The 20318-nt window shown below is 33.9% G+C and overlaps 1 protein-coding gene across 1 annotated transcript in view; it reads right to left on the bottom strand.

Moving 5' to 3' along the window:
* Positions 1-20318, bottom strand: part of GBE1 (1,4-alpha-glucan branching enzyme 1) — a 266770-nt gene that overhangs the window by 57266 nt on the left and 189186 nt on the right. The window contains exons 10-12 of the mRNA XM_047875374.1: positions 19164-19262; positions 13918-14028; positions 9853-10024 (exon numbers count right to left, since the gene is read on the bottom strand). Coding sequence (XP_047731330.1) covers positions 9853-10024; positions 13918-14028; positions 19164-19262 — 382 coding nt within the window. The remainder of the gene's footprint in view (positions 1-9852; positions 10025-13917; positions 14029-19163; positions 19263-20318) is intronic.

Here is a 20318-nt window from a genome sequence, read left to right as displayed (position 1 = left end):
TCCTGTTACATTCAGTAAACTTGCCCCAACAAGCTAGGAGAAAATGCCAAAAATTAGCACTCCTACTGTTCAGGAGAGTGTGTTTTGTCTTCCTATAACTGCTTCAATTCCAGCGCTTAGCAGGAAGACATTTAAATTTTTATTGTATTCCTATCTATCAAAAAAAATAAGAATTTACAAGTTTGACACTAAACAATCACAGATGGAAGATTTGAAGTAAGATCACACATTTTACACTGAAGTATAATGTAGCTATCGGTAAATGCAGACTGACAGGACAAAATCCACCCAATTTTCCCCGTGACTTTAGGGAGAATGTAGCATCTTCATTGAAGAATGTCCCGCAAAATTTCAAATGTCAAAATACAATATAATATGTTGAGAAAATTCTTCAAATTTAGTAATAGAAATTTCATGACACTGCTGAGAGAGAAAATTGCCAGTTTGTAATTAAGCCTCTTTCTCCACAGGTATCACTCATTACAGAAACCAGAATAACATCATGGTAATGAGATTCCTAAACAAGAAAGTAGTAAAAACACATGCACACATATCAGATGACCCACATTATGGACAAAATATAGTTTGCTCTCTATTGTCATGATTTTAGTTTGTTCATAAATAGAGCAAACCATGTGAGAGAAAAGCAGAAAAAGGCTCTGATTTATTTATTTATTTATTTTTTCCAACGTTTATTTATTTTCGGGACAGAGAGAGACAGAGCATGAACGGGGGAGGGGCAGAGAGAGAGGGAGACACAGAATCGGAAACAGGCTCCAGGCTCCGAGCCATCAGCCCAGAGCCCGACGCGGGGCTCGAACTCCCGGACTGCGAGATCGTGACCTGGCTGAAGTCGGCCGCTTAACCGACTGCGCCACCCAGGTGCATCAAAAAGGCTCTGATTTAAATTTTACCTATTGATATAAATATATTGGAGAAAGCTTCTTGATACTAAGCAGGAAAATTCCAGGAGCACCCTCAATCGTATTTGCTTTGCTTGCTTATAGGAAGTCCAAGTCCAGCCTTCTGGTCGTTAACTGACAGTTGGACTCACTACCCACCATCATCTGTCCCAACTATTCTTCTCTGCCCCCAACATCCTTCTTTTGTGCCTTCAATGATTTCTGTTTTATAAACAGAGAACTTTCCCGTATCTTGTATATCATCTTAGAATTCTCTTTACTTCCTAGCCTTAAGAATCACCTGAGACTCTTTTAAAAATTCCAAAGCTCAAGCTATGCCCAAGACCAATTCAATCTCAATTTCTAGTATTTTTTTTAAACTCCACATGTTATTCCAATGTGCAATTTTAAGAACCAGTGATTTATTGGTTCTCTATTATATGAATTATTTTCTAATACTTTCAAAACTTGTCCCTCTTTTTGACAGATGCCTGACAAAATCCTTCATGATTAACCATGCCTTCTAGAAAAAAAGTCACACAATCAAAAGGCTGACTCAATTTATCGTCTTGACTACAAATCTGAAAAACATCATTCAATATTACCTGTATATCCTACTATGGTTCCTTCGTATTTGCACACCTGGAGTGATGTATTTCATGCTTCTACTTTTTTCTCACATGTCACTTACTCCTTCCACACTCAGATGATGACCTCACTTGAGAGTATAAAGCTAGCAAGCCTGAACTCTTTGACTTCACACAACTCCACTTACAAACAACTTACACTTCTATCCAGAAACTGATATGGAAATAATGAATTTAACTTGAATGAATGAATGAGCAAACACACCAACAAGTTCGAGTCTCACCGGTTCCAGATTATTTCTGACATTTCAGTTTATGCATTAACATCTGATGTCATGGGGAATATTGTGTTTTATGATTACAACATCGGTTTTCAGTTTTCTAGACTATTGTGCTGTATTATATTAGTGAAACATTACTAGTTTTGTTGATTTAACTCTGCTAGTTCAGTATTTTTTAAATGAGAAATTTGAATCATTTATGTTTTGAGATATACCCAGAGAGTTATATGCAGCATTAATATTTCAAATTGAATGAAGGTGTACTCATTTAGAAAATGTTCTTCTATAACACTATCCCCAAGAGGAAGAAAATGACAACCGAGAAAGCAAAGCTTCTGTTGCAAGAATAATTCTTACTTTAGTTCAAAGGCTTTCTGAACAAGTGGAATACGAACATGCCAGTACTGAAAGTGATGCATTCACTCTGCATTTGAATCTCTATCTATAGATGATAAAACTAAAGTAGATGAAGTCAAATCAGAGGGGAAAACAAAACTTCCTTTGAAACAAAACTGGCAGCAAGCTCCCAATAAAAAGATTTGCAGTCCCTATCCTCCCCCCCCCCAAAAAAGGTATTTGAAAAGATTTTCTTAAAGCTATTCCATAAGACACCTGATTACCTGAAAATGAAAAAATATTTGGAGTTAGTTGTTTCAGGTAACTTTCTCTTTACCACTGCCTAGTCTAGGACAGGGTTACAGAGAGCTTTCTGAAAAGCCACATTTTTCACCAAAACCAGCTTGAAATTCAGTGATGGCAACATTTTAATGCAGTTTATTTTTGAAATTTACATTTAAAAAACTATTAAATGATATTATTTCATTTTCAAATTTAGGGTTAAATTTTCTTCATTTACTATGTATAGCTGATTCTTAAAATTACATTCTGCCAATATTTTAAATCTAATTAGATTTTAATTTATGTTCTACTTGATATGGTTAAATGTTTATATACATTTATATTTAAATTTTTTTTTTCAATGTTTATTTATTTTTGGGACAGAGAGAGACAGAGCATGAACGGGGGAGGGGCAGAGAGAGAGGGAGACACAGAATCGGAAACAGGCTCCAGGCTCTGAGCCATCAGCCCAGAGCCTGACGCGGGGCTCGAACTCAGGATCGCGAGATCGTGACCTGAGCTGAAGTCGGACGCTCAACCGACTGCGCCACCCAGGCGCCCCAGTATACATTTATATTTAAAATTAATTACTTTCTTTTCTTTTTCTAAACAGTCTTTAATAAAAAAATACTATCAATGATATTATTTTGGCATTATATGAAATTAATACTGTGGTAGTTCCCCTTATCTTCAGGCGATATTTTCCAAGAGTCTTAGTGGATGCATGAAATCACAGATGGTACCAAACCCTACATCTACTATGTTTTTTTCCTATATATACATACATACAAACATACCTATAATAACATTTATTTCATAAGCTAGGCACAATAAGAGATTAACAATAACAAATAATAAAAGAGAACAATTATAGCAATATATTGCAATAAAAGTTATGTAAATGTAGCTCTTTCTTCATATATCTTATTGTACTAACGCTTTTTCCTCTTGTTATGATGTGATATGATAAAATGCCTACATGATGAGATGAAATGAGGTGAATGAAAGTAGGCAATATGACACAGCCTTAGGCTACTATTGACTCTGACAATAGGTTCAGAAAGAGAATCATCTGCTTCCAGATGGAACTGGGTGGTAAACTGAAACTATGGAAAGCAGAATTGCAGATAAGGGGGGGGACCACTGTACCTACATTGAGGTTTTTCCCTAGTGTTGTGATCACTGAACATAGTAGCACATGTACTTGCCTGCCCACACCTCTTTATAGCAATTCCTGATAAGTCACATGGTGAGGTCATGTGACTACTCCCTCTCCTTCAGAAGACTGGATTAGGAAACAGTAGTACTCCCAAAAGAACCAAATAGTCACCAGAAAACTGGGCAAAACATATCCTTATCCTCACTTCTCCTTTGAATGGCTTTAGCAGTTCATCTATATGCAATTAACATATACTTACTGAGGTTATCTTATATGTATAGCAGATTTTTTTATATTTATTTTTAAACTATCTATTAAGCATTCTTAAATAACCAATGATTATAATGGTAGCAAAGGTTTATCCATATAGATTACCAATAATCTTATATCTTATTTTTCTAATCTGTATTCTTTCAGTTATATTATAAACAGAGGGGGAAAAAAAAAAAAAAGTAAACCATAAAGCCATTCAATCATGAATACCGGGTCTTCCTTGCTGAAGAATTCATGATAATTTAAAGTGATAACAACCATATTTTTTCATTAAAATTTTTAATCAATGAATGATCACTCATTTCATTTCCTTAGACCCCGGTTTTTTCATTTATTTGAGGTTTACTATTCCAAACTGACCTAGTCCTACTTAGACTTACTGATTTCATTATAGAGCTTTCTTGTGCCTTTCTATTCTAATCTAACTGAAGTAGCTCATAAATTCTACCTACAATCTTTTAACCCAGTTTCCTACATATTTATATGACATTTTCTACTTATCTCTATCACTGTATCTAATACATGTGGTAGTATAAAGACACTTGTCTGTTTACTTGTCTGTATTCCCTTTTGAGTTTTGAGACCTTGAGGGCAAGAGCTATTTTTCAACTCAGAATATCTTCCACTTAGCAACACTTGGTACATAGTAGATACATATAAACTTTGAAGAATGAAGGAATTTTACAAATTGTGTTAAAACACATTCTAGAATGTGTTATGAATATGTTAAATTTATAGTTTAAATTGATACATATCTCAAATTTACTAACTTTTAAAACTGAATTTGCTTTAAGTTAATCTGCCTTCTTTCTCTCATTTCTCTCTGCTTCTGTGTACATAGAAATTCTCTGTACAGGCATGTCAGAAAAACATATTAAGTTTTATCTAATGCACAAACTAACATGCAAACGCCATATAAGAGATAATAATAAATGTTAACCAATCAATATATATCCTAGAAATCATCCTAGAAATTAAAACTAGCTGAGGTTACCCTCAGACCTCCTCATACATGAAAGATAAGTAAGGTGTTTGGGTAGCAATATTCAATGAATGTCACTATGAATTGAAAACAAAAAATATATATATTATTTAGTCTTAGTGAGACTAATTACAGAAATGGCTTAATTTACCACATATATCAACTTGGAAAATGTCATTTGATTTTTAACAAAGAATTCTTACATTTACTGATGTTTTAAAGAGGAAATGAATTAAACATTTTAATAAACTTTTATATTAAACAACGTACCATCAGGCAAAATTATAAAACAATAGTCTTAGATGAAATTGGAACATCAGTATCTGGGACCTGTTTATTTAATGGAATAACTAATAATATTAAAAATTGCTAATTAAAAATAGTGAACTAAAAATAGTTAATTTTATTTTATTTATTTTATTTTTTTTAAATTTTTTTTCAACGTTTATTTATTTTTGAGACAGAGAGAGACAGAGCATGAACAGGGGAGGGGCAGAGAGAGAGGGAGACACAGAATCTGAAACAGGCTGCAGGCTCTGAGCAGTCAGCCCAGAGCCCCACGCGGGGCTCGAACTCACAGGCGGTGAGATCATGACCTGAGCCGAAGTCAGACACTTAACCGACCAAGCCACCCAGGCACCCCGAAAATAGTTAATTTTAATTGAAACTTAATTTAAATAAAAGTTAACTATGAGCTATGTGCCCCTGGCAATATCCTGAATCTTGTATCTATATTAAATCACTTTACCTTCAAAACAATCCTCTGTGGCAGGCGCTGCTCCATTTTACCACTGAACAAAGGCCCAGAATGGTAATGCGTCCTACACAAGTCACACAGCTAGAAATCTTGGATCCCACTCAGATAGTTTTCTTAACCACTATGATCTACCTCTTCCTAAAAGATATTCATTAATTATACTTTGGTGGCTAATCTACATATTGACATAGATTCTTTTTTTTTTTTTTCTTAAATATTCTCAAACTGGAAATCAGAAGAAAGAGACAACTGACAAGCTGCTGTCATTTTCTGGCTGTACAACATTAGTTGTGTCTCTTTACCTTCGTTAATTACAGTTGCAGCAAAATGGGACTTGTGACATTGATCTAGCACACCTTAATACTTGTCTAACTTTCTCTCCAGGTTTCTTTCGAACTAAGAAAGCACTAAGATGATGCATATGAAAATGCTTTAGAAAGTATAGAATGTTATGCCAATATAAATTTACTTTTATTCATATTTATTATTTTATCTTTTGTATGATCAGTGATATAAAAATATAAAACATATGAAAATAATTTAACCATCCCTGCTCCCCTCTCCTGTATTTGATTCTTTCATATGACTGCATTGGAGAAGAATAAGAAATATAAATGTATTTATTCATAACTAATTAAAAAATAATCTAGCAAATAAAAAATTCACAGCAAATATTGTTCTGCTTTAAACAGAGTGAAAGAATTTGTTGAAATTCAAAATTGTTCTGCTTTAAACAGAGTGAAAGAATTTGTTGAAATTCAAAATTGAAGTATATAAGGCAAAAAAACAAGCAAAACAAAACAAGTCAGCCAAATTGGTATCATTCTGAAAAAAGTCAGTATTGACCTTAATGATTTGTGATGAATAGAATACATATCTAAGTGCCTAATGAATTTATGTACAATGTTTTAATAAAAAAAACTATAAAAATGTGTTGTTTTCTTTTAATTCATTCTTCTTCTACTAAAGGAAAATAAAAAAAAAAAAATTCCAGAACGCTAACAAGTTTAAAAATGCCTAAAATATGAATAAACAACCAGATTGCTCCTCAGTCTTAAAAAAAATTTCTTAAATTGATCTTTTTAAATATTAATTTCTTATATGCCACTTGAAAAAAAATTACTCTACTTACAACTACAACTGGTGATTGCAGCTAATGAACTACTGCTAAAAATATTACAAGGTAATATTTTATTTATATATACATCTACCTATTTATTACATACATATACATCTACCTGATATCCTTTTTTAGAAAAATGTGGAAGCCTTGTGATGTGCTGCTAGATATTATGCCAGACTAGTTCCTGGAGATACAATAGTGAATAAGATACAGATGACCCCTATTTTCACTGAGTTTTAAATTTACCAAGGGAGTCATATATTTAATAGTTTTTCAAATGTAATTTTGTTAAGTGCCATGAAAGGTAAGGATAGGGTAATATAAAAATGTGTAACAGGGGAAACTGGTGTAGCATGAGGCTTTAGGGAATGCTTCCCCAAGGCAATGAGATTTGCAGAGGAAGGATTTGGTCAGGTATGGGAGGGGGTGTTTGAGTGGAATGATTTCAAGAAAGGAGAACTGCAAAATGTATAGAGCTCAGAGTGGAAGGAGGTTGGTACATTCAGTGAACTGAAAGAAGGCTTGCTTGGCTGGAGCACAGCAATCAACAGGGAGACCCACAGGAGACCATTCATGCGAGACTTACAGGTCAGCTGGAGGGCACTAGTCATTGAAGCCATTAAGCAGGACAGTGACATGATCAGGAAATGGAAAAAGAAAATATTTGAAGTCATGATAGCTCATAGGGAAAGATTTCATAAAACAACATCAATAATCAGAAATTATAGAGCTACTCGGAGACTATTGATTTTAAAGTTTGCACAGAAATGCTAGATTTAGATAAGATAATAAGACAGGTGGAATAAAAAAAAATAGGTGTTATACTGGTGTTAAACATCAGAAGCCATTTGTTTTAAGGACACAAGAATAAAACGTCAAAGATCTTAGTTCTACATCAAAGAATAATTTCCAGGGGCGCCTGGGTGGCGCAGTCGGTTAAGCGTCCGACTTCAGCCAGGTCACGATCTCCCGGTCCGGGAGTTCGAGCCCCGCGTCGGGCTCTGGGCTGATGGCTCAGAGCCTGGAACCTGTTTCCGATTCTGTGTCTCCCTCTCTCTCTGCCCCTCCCCCGTTCATGCTCTGTCTCTCTCTGTCCCAAAAATAAATAAACGTTGAAAAAAAAAATTTTAAAAAAAGAATAATTTCCAGATTAGATTTGATACCACAAATATGCTCACTTTATAGGCCTTATAGAAAGAGGTGTTAGAAACAATTATGTTTCTTTATTGTTACTATGGGAAGAGTTTCCAAAACAGAACAGATGCTCAGCCTGTCTTAGGAGGAATATACATTTCACAAAGCTTATGAGTTACTGAGATTTGTTAATGTCCTGGCTGTCCAAGACCCATTTTTACCATTATGGAATATACACCAAGACTCAGAGGAAATCATTCTTATTACGAATTTGCATCAGACCTTTCTTATTTAAAAGTTATCAACATTTATTTAACTAGGACCATTAAGCTCCATCATCTGTGGATAGACCATTTTACTCTGAAATTTGCCTGAAGGTTCTGTTATGCGCTTCAGGCTAGAACTGTCTTTGGCAAAGAAGGATAGTCTCAGGTAAAGGACTTTATTAAGTACTTCAAACTACTGACACTCTCTACTCAAAGGTATAGCCTCTGAGTTGACAATGCTTACACAATTTCCAGACTAAAGCAGTAAACTGAGTCAGGTTACTAGAGTTCTTGAATGCAGTGGGTTTCTAGAATTAATGACATAGGACCGAATTAATGACATAGGACTGGCTGCATAAACTCAGAGATGTTCTTTTATTTCGGTTCTCTGTTTGGAAAACTGTTTCATTTCCACACATACAAGGAAGCCCTCTCAGTTTCTATTTAAGCTTAGACTGTAACAACTTAATTAACTGCTTTTATAAATGAAATGAAACATTAAAAAAATCTCACACTAAAACCTCAGCTCTCCTTACATGGTGACACAGTTATTTACATACGTTCATGGATTCTATCTTTTTCTCAGGATATAATTGAATGAATTGATTGTGCAACTAAGGCCTTACTAGGATGGCTATATTTGTGGACAATGTTCACAGAGTCAAGGAGGACCAGTTGCTTTTAAGCAACTGAGGATGATTTTACTTATGGATATCATGCCTGCAAAGTCCGCTCAGGAAACCTGGCCTGTGGCATGGCTGACACAGTGCAGTCCCTCAGGTCAGGAAGGTCACTTCCAGACAGCTTAGGAATATTAACAAATTTCTGTGATCCTAAGAGGAGAGGAATACACCCAAGGGTACAGTCCATACGGGTGAAATCTGGTGCATAAAGGGTTGGGCTTGCTAACCTCAAGTTAGCAAACAATAGAGACTATTTATTTATTTAACAATAGAGACTTTTAAAAGTCCAACCAGAGGTTCCTTATAAAAATTTCCAGATAGAAATGAATTAACTTGAAGCTCTAAGGCTTTTACTTTAGAAAAATAAGTCAGCCTCCCACATACACTTCCCGTCTAAAAATGATGAAATCTCCTAAAACTCAAATTCTCAAATAATCGTTGTTGACCAAACAGAACAGAAAATATTAGTTGATTTCTATATTGTAGCATTCAACATCCTTCAGACAACAATGACCTTGGAATATTCTTATTTTTAAAATACTCTTCTATTTTTATTATTAAAATATTAAATATTTTAATAAAATAGTCTTCCTATTTTTAAAATAAATACACATTTCATTTTTGTACATCACATATTCTTAGCCTTGGTTTTCACATTTACCATAGAAGCATGCTGGTGTACAATTACCTCAAAGACCAATAATCTTAGCTGAATATGTTATGATATGACAATGATATCTTTCTTATGTTCAATATGTGTGAACGCTAAAGTAAAAAAATAAACTCAAATGATGAAATTCAGAATAATAACGCTAAGCTTTAAAAATAGTTCACGCCACTTGTTGACAAACCATTACATAAAGTGCCAGCTATCGCTGTACTTTGGTATTGTATATTAGTATAACAATGATCATACAGTAATTTAATTTCTGCAGTTTATATGTGACAGTGTATTAAAAAAATAAAGTTGTAATTTTTTATTTTAAATCCGAACAGCCAATTCAAAACATTCTAAGTGATTTATGTTATATGTAATATTAGTTAACATTCTGAACACAGATGGGGTATGTGTTCAACTCCTACTTACCCATGAAATTGAGATAGCCTTCTCCACCGAGAGCATGAGTAATGAGTCGAATCATTTTATGAAGCTGTATTCCACGATCAATAACTGGAGTAAACGGGGTCAGAACACTCATGTTGGTATACATTTCAGCATCCATCAACCAAAATGCCAGTGTCTTATCCCCAACTAGTGCCTATAGAAATAAAAGTCACTGAGATAAATGCAAAGAATAGGTACTAAGCAGTTTTAATTTGCACTAGAGTAGCACGTGATTACATAGGATGGGAAACCATCTAGGAGAGGGTGTTAGATTTAGTATTAATTTCATATATTTTCCAATAGTTGCTTTCTACACTGAAGGTGAACTGGTATAATCATGTGGGCTGGTCAGAGATCAACGCATCTATTTCCAGGACTGGTTTTTATTTTTAAAGAGCTTAGTGAAAACTCAGGATAAGCCGCTTAAATATTTGTTATATCTGAACTGATGCTTCGAGTTTTCTGAAATTGGAATAAACATTTATTATAATTGTTGAGAATACTAAATAAACTTTAAAATAGTTTGCATTACCATTTTATTTGTTTTGAAAGAATGGAAGATTTTCTTAAAAATCATTTCTATATATTTATATTTATGTATATGTACTTATATACATAAAATATGTACATAAATATACTAAAATGGACCCTATTCTCCTTCAGCAGAGGGTTGACAGCTTTTTCCTAAAATGTAAAATTTGTTTTCTCATGGAATCTGCCATCTAATCTAAAATTAGTTTATTTTATTAAAAAAAATTTTTTTAACATTTTATTTATTTTTGAGACAGAGAGAGACAGAGCATGAACAGGGGAGGGTCAGAGAGAGAGGGAGACACAGAATCTGAAACAGGCTCCAGGCTCTGAGCGGTCAGCACAGAGACCGACGTGGCTCGAACCCACGGACCACGAGATCATGCCCTGAGCCGAAGTCGGATGCTTAACCGACTGAGCCACCCGGACGCCCCAAAATTAGTTTGTTTTATATGAAAATATAACAGTTGGCAAATGGGGCAGGTAACTCAGAAACATACTGAGTAGAAGAGAGGCCTCTTAATAATCCAAAATTTTATGGCTAAAAATGGCTAACTAACACAAAATGTTTTTTACTGACAAAAATAATCTATAGTGAAACATACAATAGAGCATAAACTGTAATCTCCTTATCCTATTATAATAATTTTCATTTTTAGAAAAATATTTTTACTTATAAACCTATTTTAATCTCAAATCTATTTTGATTAAAATGATTTTTCTTTAAAATACTGTTTCAAGACTATCTACTCATTCTGTCAGTCTTGTCCTTATTTTGAGGGCCAAGAAAGAATTAGCTCTGAATATGGCTGCTGGCACAAGAATTCTGAAAGTTTGATTAGATGGTAATTGTCGTCTATCTTACTTCAGTTCAAATTATTTCACTTTATCAAAGAAGACTCTTTGTTCTCTGACTCAAAGGTAAATATTTTAAATCTAAACATATGAAGTGGAATGTGTACAGTTACAGACTGAATTGTGTCCTCAAATTCATGTTGAAGTCTTAACCTCCAATGTGACTATATTTGGAGAGAGGGTCTATAAAGAGGTAGGTAAGCAAGATTAAATGAGGTCATAACAGTGAGGCTCTAACCCAATGAGTGGTGTCCTCATATGAAGAGAAAGGGTTACCAGGGATAAGTGTACAGAAGAAAGACCACGTGGGAACAGAAAGATGGCCATCTGCAAGCCTCCGGGAGAGGCCTCGGGAAAAACTAAACCTGTGGACACCTTGATTTTGGACTTCCAGAGCTGGGAGAAACACATGTCTGTTGTTTATACTGTCCTGTGGGATTCGGTTATTGCAGTCCTAGCAGACTAATACATGTACCAATAAAATGCAGTTTCAATCAGACATACAACTCAGAGTGCTGTACAAACTTAGTTCAAAATTAGGCTCCATCGCTAAAACAGTTTGAAGATAACGCATAGAAGATATACACGTTAGTTAATAGATAATACTGGTTCTTAAACAATTTTGTCCTTTTCACTTGTTTTAAATTGCTTTGTTATATTCTTATGTGTGACTGGGTTTATTTCTTTAAGTTATGATTATATTACAAAATTATTTTGATAAATTCTGATTAGATTTTTACCAGGATGTCGATTTTTCTATAGTATTCATCTTATAAATACACATCTTTATAATTTTATCAGATTTAAGATTCAATGTATTTTTGCTTTTAGAAAGAGATACAAAACTTGCATCTCTTTGTACATTACTGACAATTTGTCATACCGGGCAGAATTACATCAATCTTTAAAGTATGAAATAATTCTTGGTAAATCCATAATTTTCTGTACATTTTGGGAGTAAAACTACGAAAATAGTGTAGGTGTTGCATCCTTAATTTATTTAACCCATTCATTTACTCCTTCGTTCATTTATCTAAAATAAATATATCTAGGGAGCTCAAATATGTTAAAATTGCTAGGAGTTTGCAATATAAAGAATTTATGCATTTATTTTAGTTTTCATTATTAAATATCTGGTGAGAGTTCCTCCACACTTATTATTACCTGTTTTTTTTTAATTTTTTTTTAATTTTAGTTCTCCTTTTTTTGGTAGGTATTGATTTGATCTGCTTTACAGCCAATTTAAGTTGAAAAGAAAGCACTGCTCTGATTTGGAAGATACAAAATTTAATATACGTTTACATCATGAATCAGCAAACTTTTTGTAAAGACTGCATAGTATATATTTTAGGCACTGGGGCCACTTTCTCAGTCTCCACCACTTAAATCTACCATTATGCCTCAAAAGCAGCCACAGACAATACATAAGTGAATCAGTATGGCCATGTATCAATGACTTTTACAAAAACAGGCAGCAAGAAGAACTTGGTACATGGGCTTTAGTAGCTGACCTCTGGTCTACTTAACTGTTTCTTAATAATTAAAGGAGACAGCTGAAAATCTACCTGTTTACCTTAAATGGTCAAATTCTGCTAAAATAACAAGATTATTGTTTGAGCTTCAATTTCCTTGATGCACATACTGCAAATAATCTCAGAAATGTTTACTGTCTCCTTTATAATGCATACATGTTGTTTATGTTTATGAGGATTAATATGGCTTTAAATAGCTAAATGGCCTTTGTTCCTACCTTTACTTATGTTTATTGAACGACTACTAGGAGCAGTCACAGTGCTAAGGCTGGATATATAAAGGTAATGGAAACAAATGTTCTGCCTAAAATGTGATGAAAGCATGGAGAATGAGGCCACTATTTTTCCCCATACAACTAGATGAAGACTTCAGGGAGAATATGACATCAGAGTCAGGGCAGGAGGGCTTCAAAGGAGCTCCCCAGGTACACTAGGCATTTTCAGGTGTGTGGGGAAAGTACCTGATTGGAACAAGGATGACCTAGTCAGGAATGGGTGGGAATTTTATAGTCCTGAAGAATAAAATGCTTGGAGAGTTGAGCAGAGAATAAAGGTGGAAACTTTGGCTTGGGCCAGAATATGAGTGGCCTTGAATAAGAAGATCTAATCAAAAGATGTGGGTTGACAAAATGAGCTTGGCTCTTTGGAAAATATCTCAGGCTGAGTTAGAAAGGATGGGCTGAAGCCGGAGAAACAGGGGTCAGGGTGATTACTTAGCAAGAGAATTCAGTGATTGCGGGGAAAAAATGATGAAAGCTTGTCAAAAGGCATAAAAGAAAACCTCTAGAAGGAAAACTAAAATTGAAATTAAAATTAACCTGGATCAGAACCAATATTCCTCTTGTTACAACAAAGGAAAACATGTAGGAGAACACTTGCAACTGTCATTTACAATTTTTTAATTACAGTTTTGCTGAGTAAAAATAGTACTGCGTTTTGAAGCTAGAATTTATAGATCTGTAAAATATTTTTTAAATGTTTTCTAAGTCTGAGCAGTTTTCACATAAAGATAGCTATAAATTATATTAACTGTATTAAACCTCAGAAATTTGTATTTGGATATTTTTGTATTAGATATGTTAATAAATACAGAGAGAGACACAATTAATTTATACACATATTCATTTACCTGATCATGGCTCTCTGCATAAGCAATGCATTTTTCAAGGTAGCGTCTGTTTGTGAGTGTGTATACAATATTGCCCATATTCCAATCTTCATCTTTAAACTCTTTAAGTAGCTAAATACAAGAGAGAAAATAATTTGAATAAACCATTATAGTTCTTACTTTATTTAAATCACTATCTGAGGGCATCCATTGCAAATCCAAATTATTTGACATATAGATACAAGTGCACCCACATAGCAAAAATATCTTAGGTTAAACATTTACTAAAATCGCAGATTTTATACAGACTGTCCAAATGACAGTGATGTGGTGTGTGTGTGTGTGTGTGTGTGTGTGTGTGTGTGTGTTTGCTTTTGTGCAGATGGTTTGATCGGTGCACTTTAGGATTTTTTCAACTTTTTTCCCCCGTAACAACCGCTACCTCTTGATTAATGACCACAGTGAAGTGTTATTGTGCAATATATCTGTAACTTTCAAAAGGGAGAGATATACTTGCTACATTTTTAGGTTTGAATAAAGAAAATTTTAGCAGGAATAATGTTTTGTTCCATTCTTTTAAAAAAGTGATAACTAAAGAAAAAAAAACAACTTGAAAGTTTAAAGGCTAATTATCATGAAATAATTACCATCTTAGCAGACCACACACCTCTCTCTACTTCAGTCTCCAATCTGGTTTCTGCTGCATTTTGATGCAAATGACCTTGCCAAGACTGCAAATGACTAACTCTTAGGTAATATTTTCTCTATCTTAGGCAAATATTTGCTGTACATGTTGAGTGCTGACTCTATACTTTCCCATGAATGGCTTTTCTTCTTAGTCTACTAGAGTGAAATTCTTGATTGTTTTGTTTTCCCACCTCTCTAGGCATCCTGCAGGCTCCCCCTCTGCCTATCCTATAAAGTTGATGATCCTTAAAGTTATTCCTAAAAATAGCCTCTTTCTTCTACCCAATACACTCTTTCTGCATGGGCTCATTAATCTGTCCAAAGTGTCAACTGTACTGATATGCAGAATTCCAAGACGGTCCCCATAATTCTTGCTCCCCCATATTCACATTTCTGTGCAGTCCTAAAGTGGAGGTGGAACCTTGTAAAATATGATAGATGTCCTCTGAGGAAACCATGAGGTAGCAAGTGAGTAATGTTTTAAGTTATCAAGATTGTGAAAATTTGTTACACAGGAACTAAAGCAAAACTGCTGCAGATTTTGGTACAAGAAATGGGATTCAGGCCTGTTCATATCTTCCTTTGTTGACTTTTGTTCTATGGAAGTCAGAAGTGCTTATCCATGTCTCATAATTTCAGTGTGAATTGTTGGGCACCAGACAGCAGATTGTGTTAGGCAGAATAATGGTCACCCATAGGTTGTTCACATCCTAATGCCCAGAACCTGTGAATATGTTCCCTTACATGGAAAAGGACTTTAGAAATGTGATAAATACATTGATATGGGAAGATTATCCGGAATTACTTGAATGGGTCCAATATAATTGCAGGGACCTTTGTAAAAAGGAGGCAAGAGTGGTCAGAGTAATAGAGAAATATGAAGATGCTACTCTGTTGGCTTTGAAGATGGAGGAAGGGGCTATGAGCCAAGGAGTATAGGTGGCTTTTAGAAAACTAGAAGCCTTTAGAAAAGGCAAGGGAACTAGACCACCAGAAGAAATGCAGCCTTGTCAATATCTTAATTTTAGCCTAGTAAGACCCATTTCAGATCTGTGACCTAAAGCACTTTGAGAACTATATAATGGCTAATTGGTGTTGTTTGAAGACATTGTTGTGGTAATCAGGTATAGCAACAATTTGACACTAATGTATGGACCTACACAAATATGCCCACTTAAATTTGACTAATGTGCAAAGATAATTCAATGGAAGGACAGACTTTTCAAGAAATCATGCTGGAAGAGCTGGAAAACCACCACCACAACAACAACAACAAAAGGAAACTTGAAGTAAGGAACTAGGTCTTATACATTTGTTGCACAAAAATTAATTCAAAATGGGCCATGGACTTCAAGTGCAAAAGTACAAGTATAAAATGTTTAATAGAAAACATAGGAGAGTCAAAGAATTCTTAGTCTTGATACCAAAAAAAGTCCCTGTAAGAAAAAAATGATAAATTGGCCTTCATCAAATTTATTATAAAGAACTTTTACTCTGTGAAAGTCCACATGAAAAGGATAAAAAGATTAAGCAACAGACTGGGAGAAAACATTTGCCAACTTCATATCCAACAAAAGAGTTTAATCTAGATTATATAAGGAACTCTCAAAACTCCAGAGTAAACAAATGATCTAATTAGAAAATGGTCAAAAGACACAAATAGACATTTTATCAAGGAGGATATATAGAGGGCAACTACACACATGAAAGATGTTCATCATCATAAGCCACTAAGAAAATGCAAATTAAAACCACAGTTAGATATCACTACACATCTATTATAGAATAACTAAAACAGGTGCAAGGATGTACAGAAAGTAGATCTCTCCAACATTCCCAATGGGCATGAAAAATGGTACAGTTATTCTGGACAAGTTTCATAGTATCTTAAAAATTTAAATATCCATCCACTTAAACACCAACTACTATATGATTTAGTAATTGCACTATTTGTCATTTATCTTAGAGCAATTAAATTTTATGACCATACAAAATCTGTACACAAGTGTTTATAGCATCTTTATTTGTAATAGCCCAATCCAGAAACAATCCAGATGTCTATAATGGGTGAATGATCAAACAAAGTATGGTCTATCCATACAATGGAGTACTATTCAGCAATAAAAAGGAATGCACTACTGATACGTGCAACAACCTATATGAATTTCCAGAGAATTTTGCTGTGTGAAAAATGGCATTCCCAAAAGGTTAAATATTGTATGATTTCATTTATATCAGATTCTTGAAATGAAAAAAAAAATTACAGAAATGGAGATCAGATTAGTGGTTGCCACAGATTAAAAAGTGATTGGGAAAACATGAAGGAACTTTATGGTGATGGAGTATTTTATATCTTAACTATACCAATGTCAGTATCTTGGTTGTGGTACCACACTATAATTTTGCAAGGTGTTACCACTTGAAAATACTGGTTTTCTCACTGTATCACAACTGTTCTTACAACTGCGTGAGAATCGACAATTAAAAAACTTTCTATAATAAAAATACAAAGTGCTCAGTAATTCTTGGTGGAATTAATGTATAAATGACTGAATTCAATTAACCACTTATCTCAATTTAACATAAAACGGTAATAAAAGGTAGGTAGGTAATAAAAATGATAAAATAAAATAAAAGGGATTGCAGCAAATTTGGCATATTTTAGATAGGCAAGTATTTGTTCAGTAAATGATTAAATATGATTAAATGTGGTATTCCAAACTACTGATTTTGAACAATACAAGTAGAGATAATTTGCTTTTGAACAACAAAAACATGAATGAAATCTAGCATTCTGATTTAACTCAGACCCTATGGGGAAATAACAATGAATGCAATATATTCTGAGTACAGCTACCATTTAGATTAATACTCCTGTGTACCTTTTGAGGAAATAATAGTCATTTATGAGATTATTTTTTTAAATGCACAAATTACAAAAGTAGGGGATATCACTGAGCTTTTTATAATATTATTTTAACTTTCTCTTGTCTTACTAACTAGGGTTCCCACTTTGGTGATGCAAAAAGATTTTTAAATAATTACATAAAACAGAAGATAACATCTGCCTTTAGACAATTCACAATCTAAGAAGACATGATGGTCCTAAACATAGGACAGTATACTTTTCCATTTGTATGAGGTATTAACTAGTACAGTACCTTGAGCATACAAGGTACTAAATGTTTTGTAAATTAAATTAAATTAAATTACATTAAATTACATTAAATTAAATTAAATTAAATATTTTTTAAAAATGTCATCATTGGTAAGAGAAGGAAATACCCACTGTGGGCTATGAGTGATGGGAATAATTCTAGGTTGATGTACCCCCTGAAATATTCTTAAATCTGCACAAAAACTGATGGAGGCTTTTCAGTAGGAGGTGAGAAAAGTAATACTTGGCACTTGTGAGGGGAAAAAAGTCTGCATGGAAGATTGGAAATCCTAAAAGATGGTGGGTAAAGACCTTTAGACCAAGGTGAGGAAATTGAAGACCACACCATTTTTTTTTTTTTAAATGACAGATATAAAGCAACTTTCCCAGGTATTAAAGCTAGAATACATATTTGTTTCTTTGATTTTCAGTCTAATCATCTCTGGAAAACATTTGCTTTTTTGACTTGACAATGTTTAGGAATCATTATAAATGGAGAAGCAAAAATTATGTTGGTAAAGATTTAATGTCACAGTTGTGTATTGCACAAATTGCCTGGAGAGTACAGGGAAGAAAGTTAAGATAGGATTACAATAATTAGTTCCTTCAGAGCAGGCTCCACGGTTTTTCTATCCAAGGTTAAACACATCTACAGTTCACGGTGTACTAAAGGGCTCATCAGAAAACTGATTATTTGATACAAATATGATTATTTGATACAAATACAAAGCTGACTCCTTATGCATATTCAGCCTGTCATCAGGGACATAGCCACTCAGAGTGTTCTATGTCAAATCTGAGTCTATGTAAAAACAATGGTCTTTTAGGCAAATATTAAATAAAACAAAATATAATCGAAGCTACTTAACTATAATAAAATTTAATACAATTTTATTACAAATAATGTGCAAGGTGTCATCTACAATTATGCATTCCTAGTGCTTGGCCCACGGTAAGGATTTCTAAATGTTAAATAAAGGAATGGATGAATCCAAATCTGCTGAGGTAAAAACATACTATGAAGCAAGTAAGGGGAATTAAGGAGTAACTTTTACATTGATGAATTGCAGGCAGAAATGGATGCTTGATGAAGTTGAATGTGTTTTATACAGAGCACTGAAGTTTCACAAAACTGCAATGATAATGCAAAATTTCATATACAGAGCTCACGTTATAGTAATATTTTCTCCTTGCCTAAATAACACAAGTATGAATACTTTAAACTAGAACTTTTAGAAGTTTGTGAAACATCTTATTAAAAAGCATAAGAATCAACACACTAATGAGAAAATTTTTTAATACTTCAATTATAATGATTATAACATTTATAACTAATGATCACAAGTTAAATAAATCAAAGAGATAAAAAATAAACCAACAAAAAACATAGTATTTTTAGGGAAAAAAATGCATAAAATCTTACCTGGATCCATTTATCTGGAATTGCCATAGCTAATCGATAGTCAAAGCCGACTCCTCCCTGGGAAATCGGAGAACAGAGAGCTGGCATTCCTGACACATCCTAAAACAGAGTCATCAATAGTATCAGTTCACATTGTTCAAATTCTTAGGAAATATTCTTTTGACAGTAGAGAATAAATAAAATAAATAGCCCCATAAATAAAAACAGTAAATGGAGGCATATCTTTTTGGAGTGTTTTGGTAGCATAATTGTAAAAGTAGTTAAAACTATAATGGGAGATTTCATTTCCCACTAAGTTTTTGTGTAATTCTTTTCACTGCAGGACAACTTCAATCTCATGAGGCGTTTTTTTCATTTTTTTCTTTTCCTTCGTATGACAAAGAGAACAGAAAATAGTAAAACGATTATTGCTAAAACATAGTATCTTAGACTTACTTTTGAGCCACTGTATGAACATTAGCTCTTGCTTTCAAACACAAAAATACATGTGGCATACTTGCTCTCTGCATAAAGTACTGACATGGAGCGTATTTTGTGAGCATCTAGCTTCTGATGAGATAGAAGACTTAGTATATTAAGAATGAAGCAATAAGATGGCTTTCACTATAGTCAGTCACACTTGAAATGGATCTAAAGGGTATCTAGTGGACCTTCTTCATCTAGAAGACACAGAAACTGAAGCTCACTCAGGTGAAGGGATTTCTAAAGATATGTTTCTCAATGATAGGGTCAGATGGCAGGCACTTCAACAAAGTATCTTCCTCCTCTGTCATGCTACCACTAGATTACTGATAATTGGGAAGTTAAAAAAAAAAAAAAAGATGATATAAGGAACCAGATGTAGTAAAATATATTATAATAGCAACTCTGGTCTCACGTGAGACATGTATTAGCAATTCTAACTCTACAATATCTTTGAAATCAATTCTTCTCCTTTGCTCCATTTCTACAACCATCATCCTTCTTATTTAATCTTCATTACTCCTTGCTTAGACCATTATGCTCCCAAAAGGAATTCCCATCTCCAGTTTCCCTTCACACTAACTGCTGCCAAAACAACAGCTTATGAGACAGCCCTCTATCACTGCTCAACAATGGCTTTCGATAGCCAACAATCGAACACTCAAATTCTTAAGCTAAAGATTCAATTCAACA

The sequence above is a fragment of the Prionailurus viverrinus genome, chromosome C2 (genome assembly GCF_022837055.1).
Source record: "Prionailurus viverrinus isolate Anna chromosome C2, UM_Priviv_1.0, whole genome shotgun sequence".
Classification (NCBI taxonomy): Eukaryota; Metazoa; Chordata; class Mammalia; order Carnivora; family Felidae; genus Prionailurus; species Prionailurus viverrinus.
Note: the sequence above shows the minus strand (reverse complement) of the source record. Positions and strands in the feature narration are given on the sequence as shown.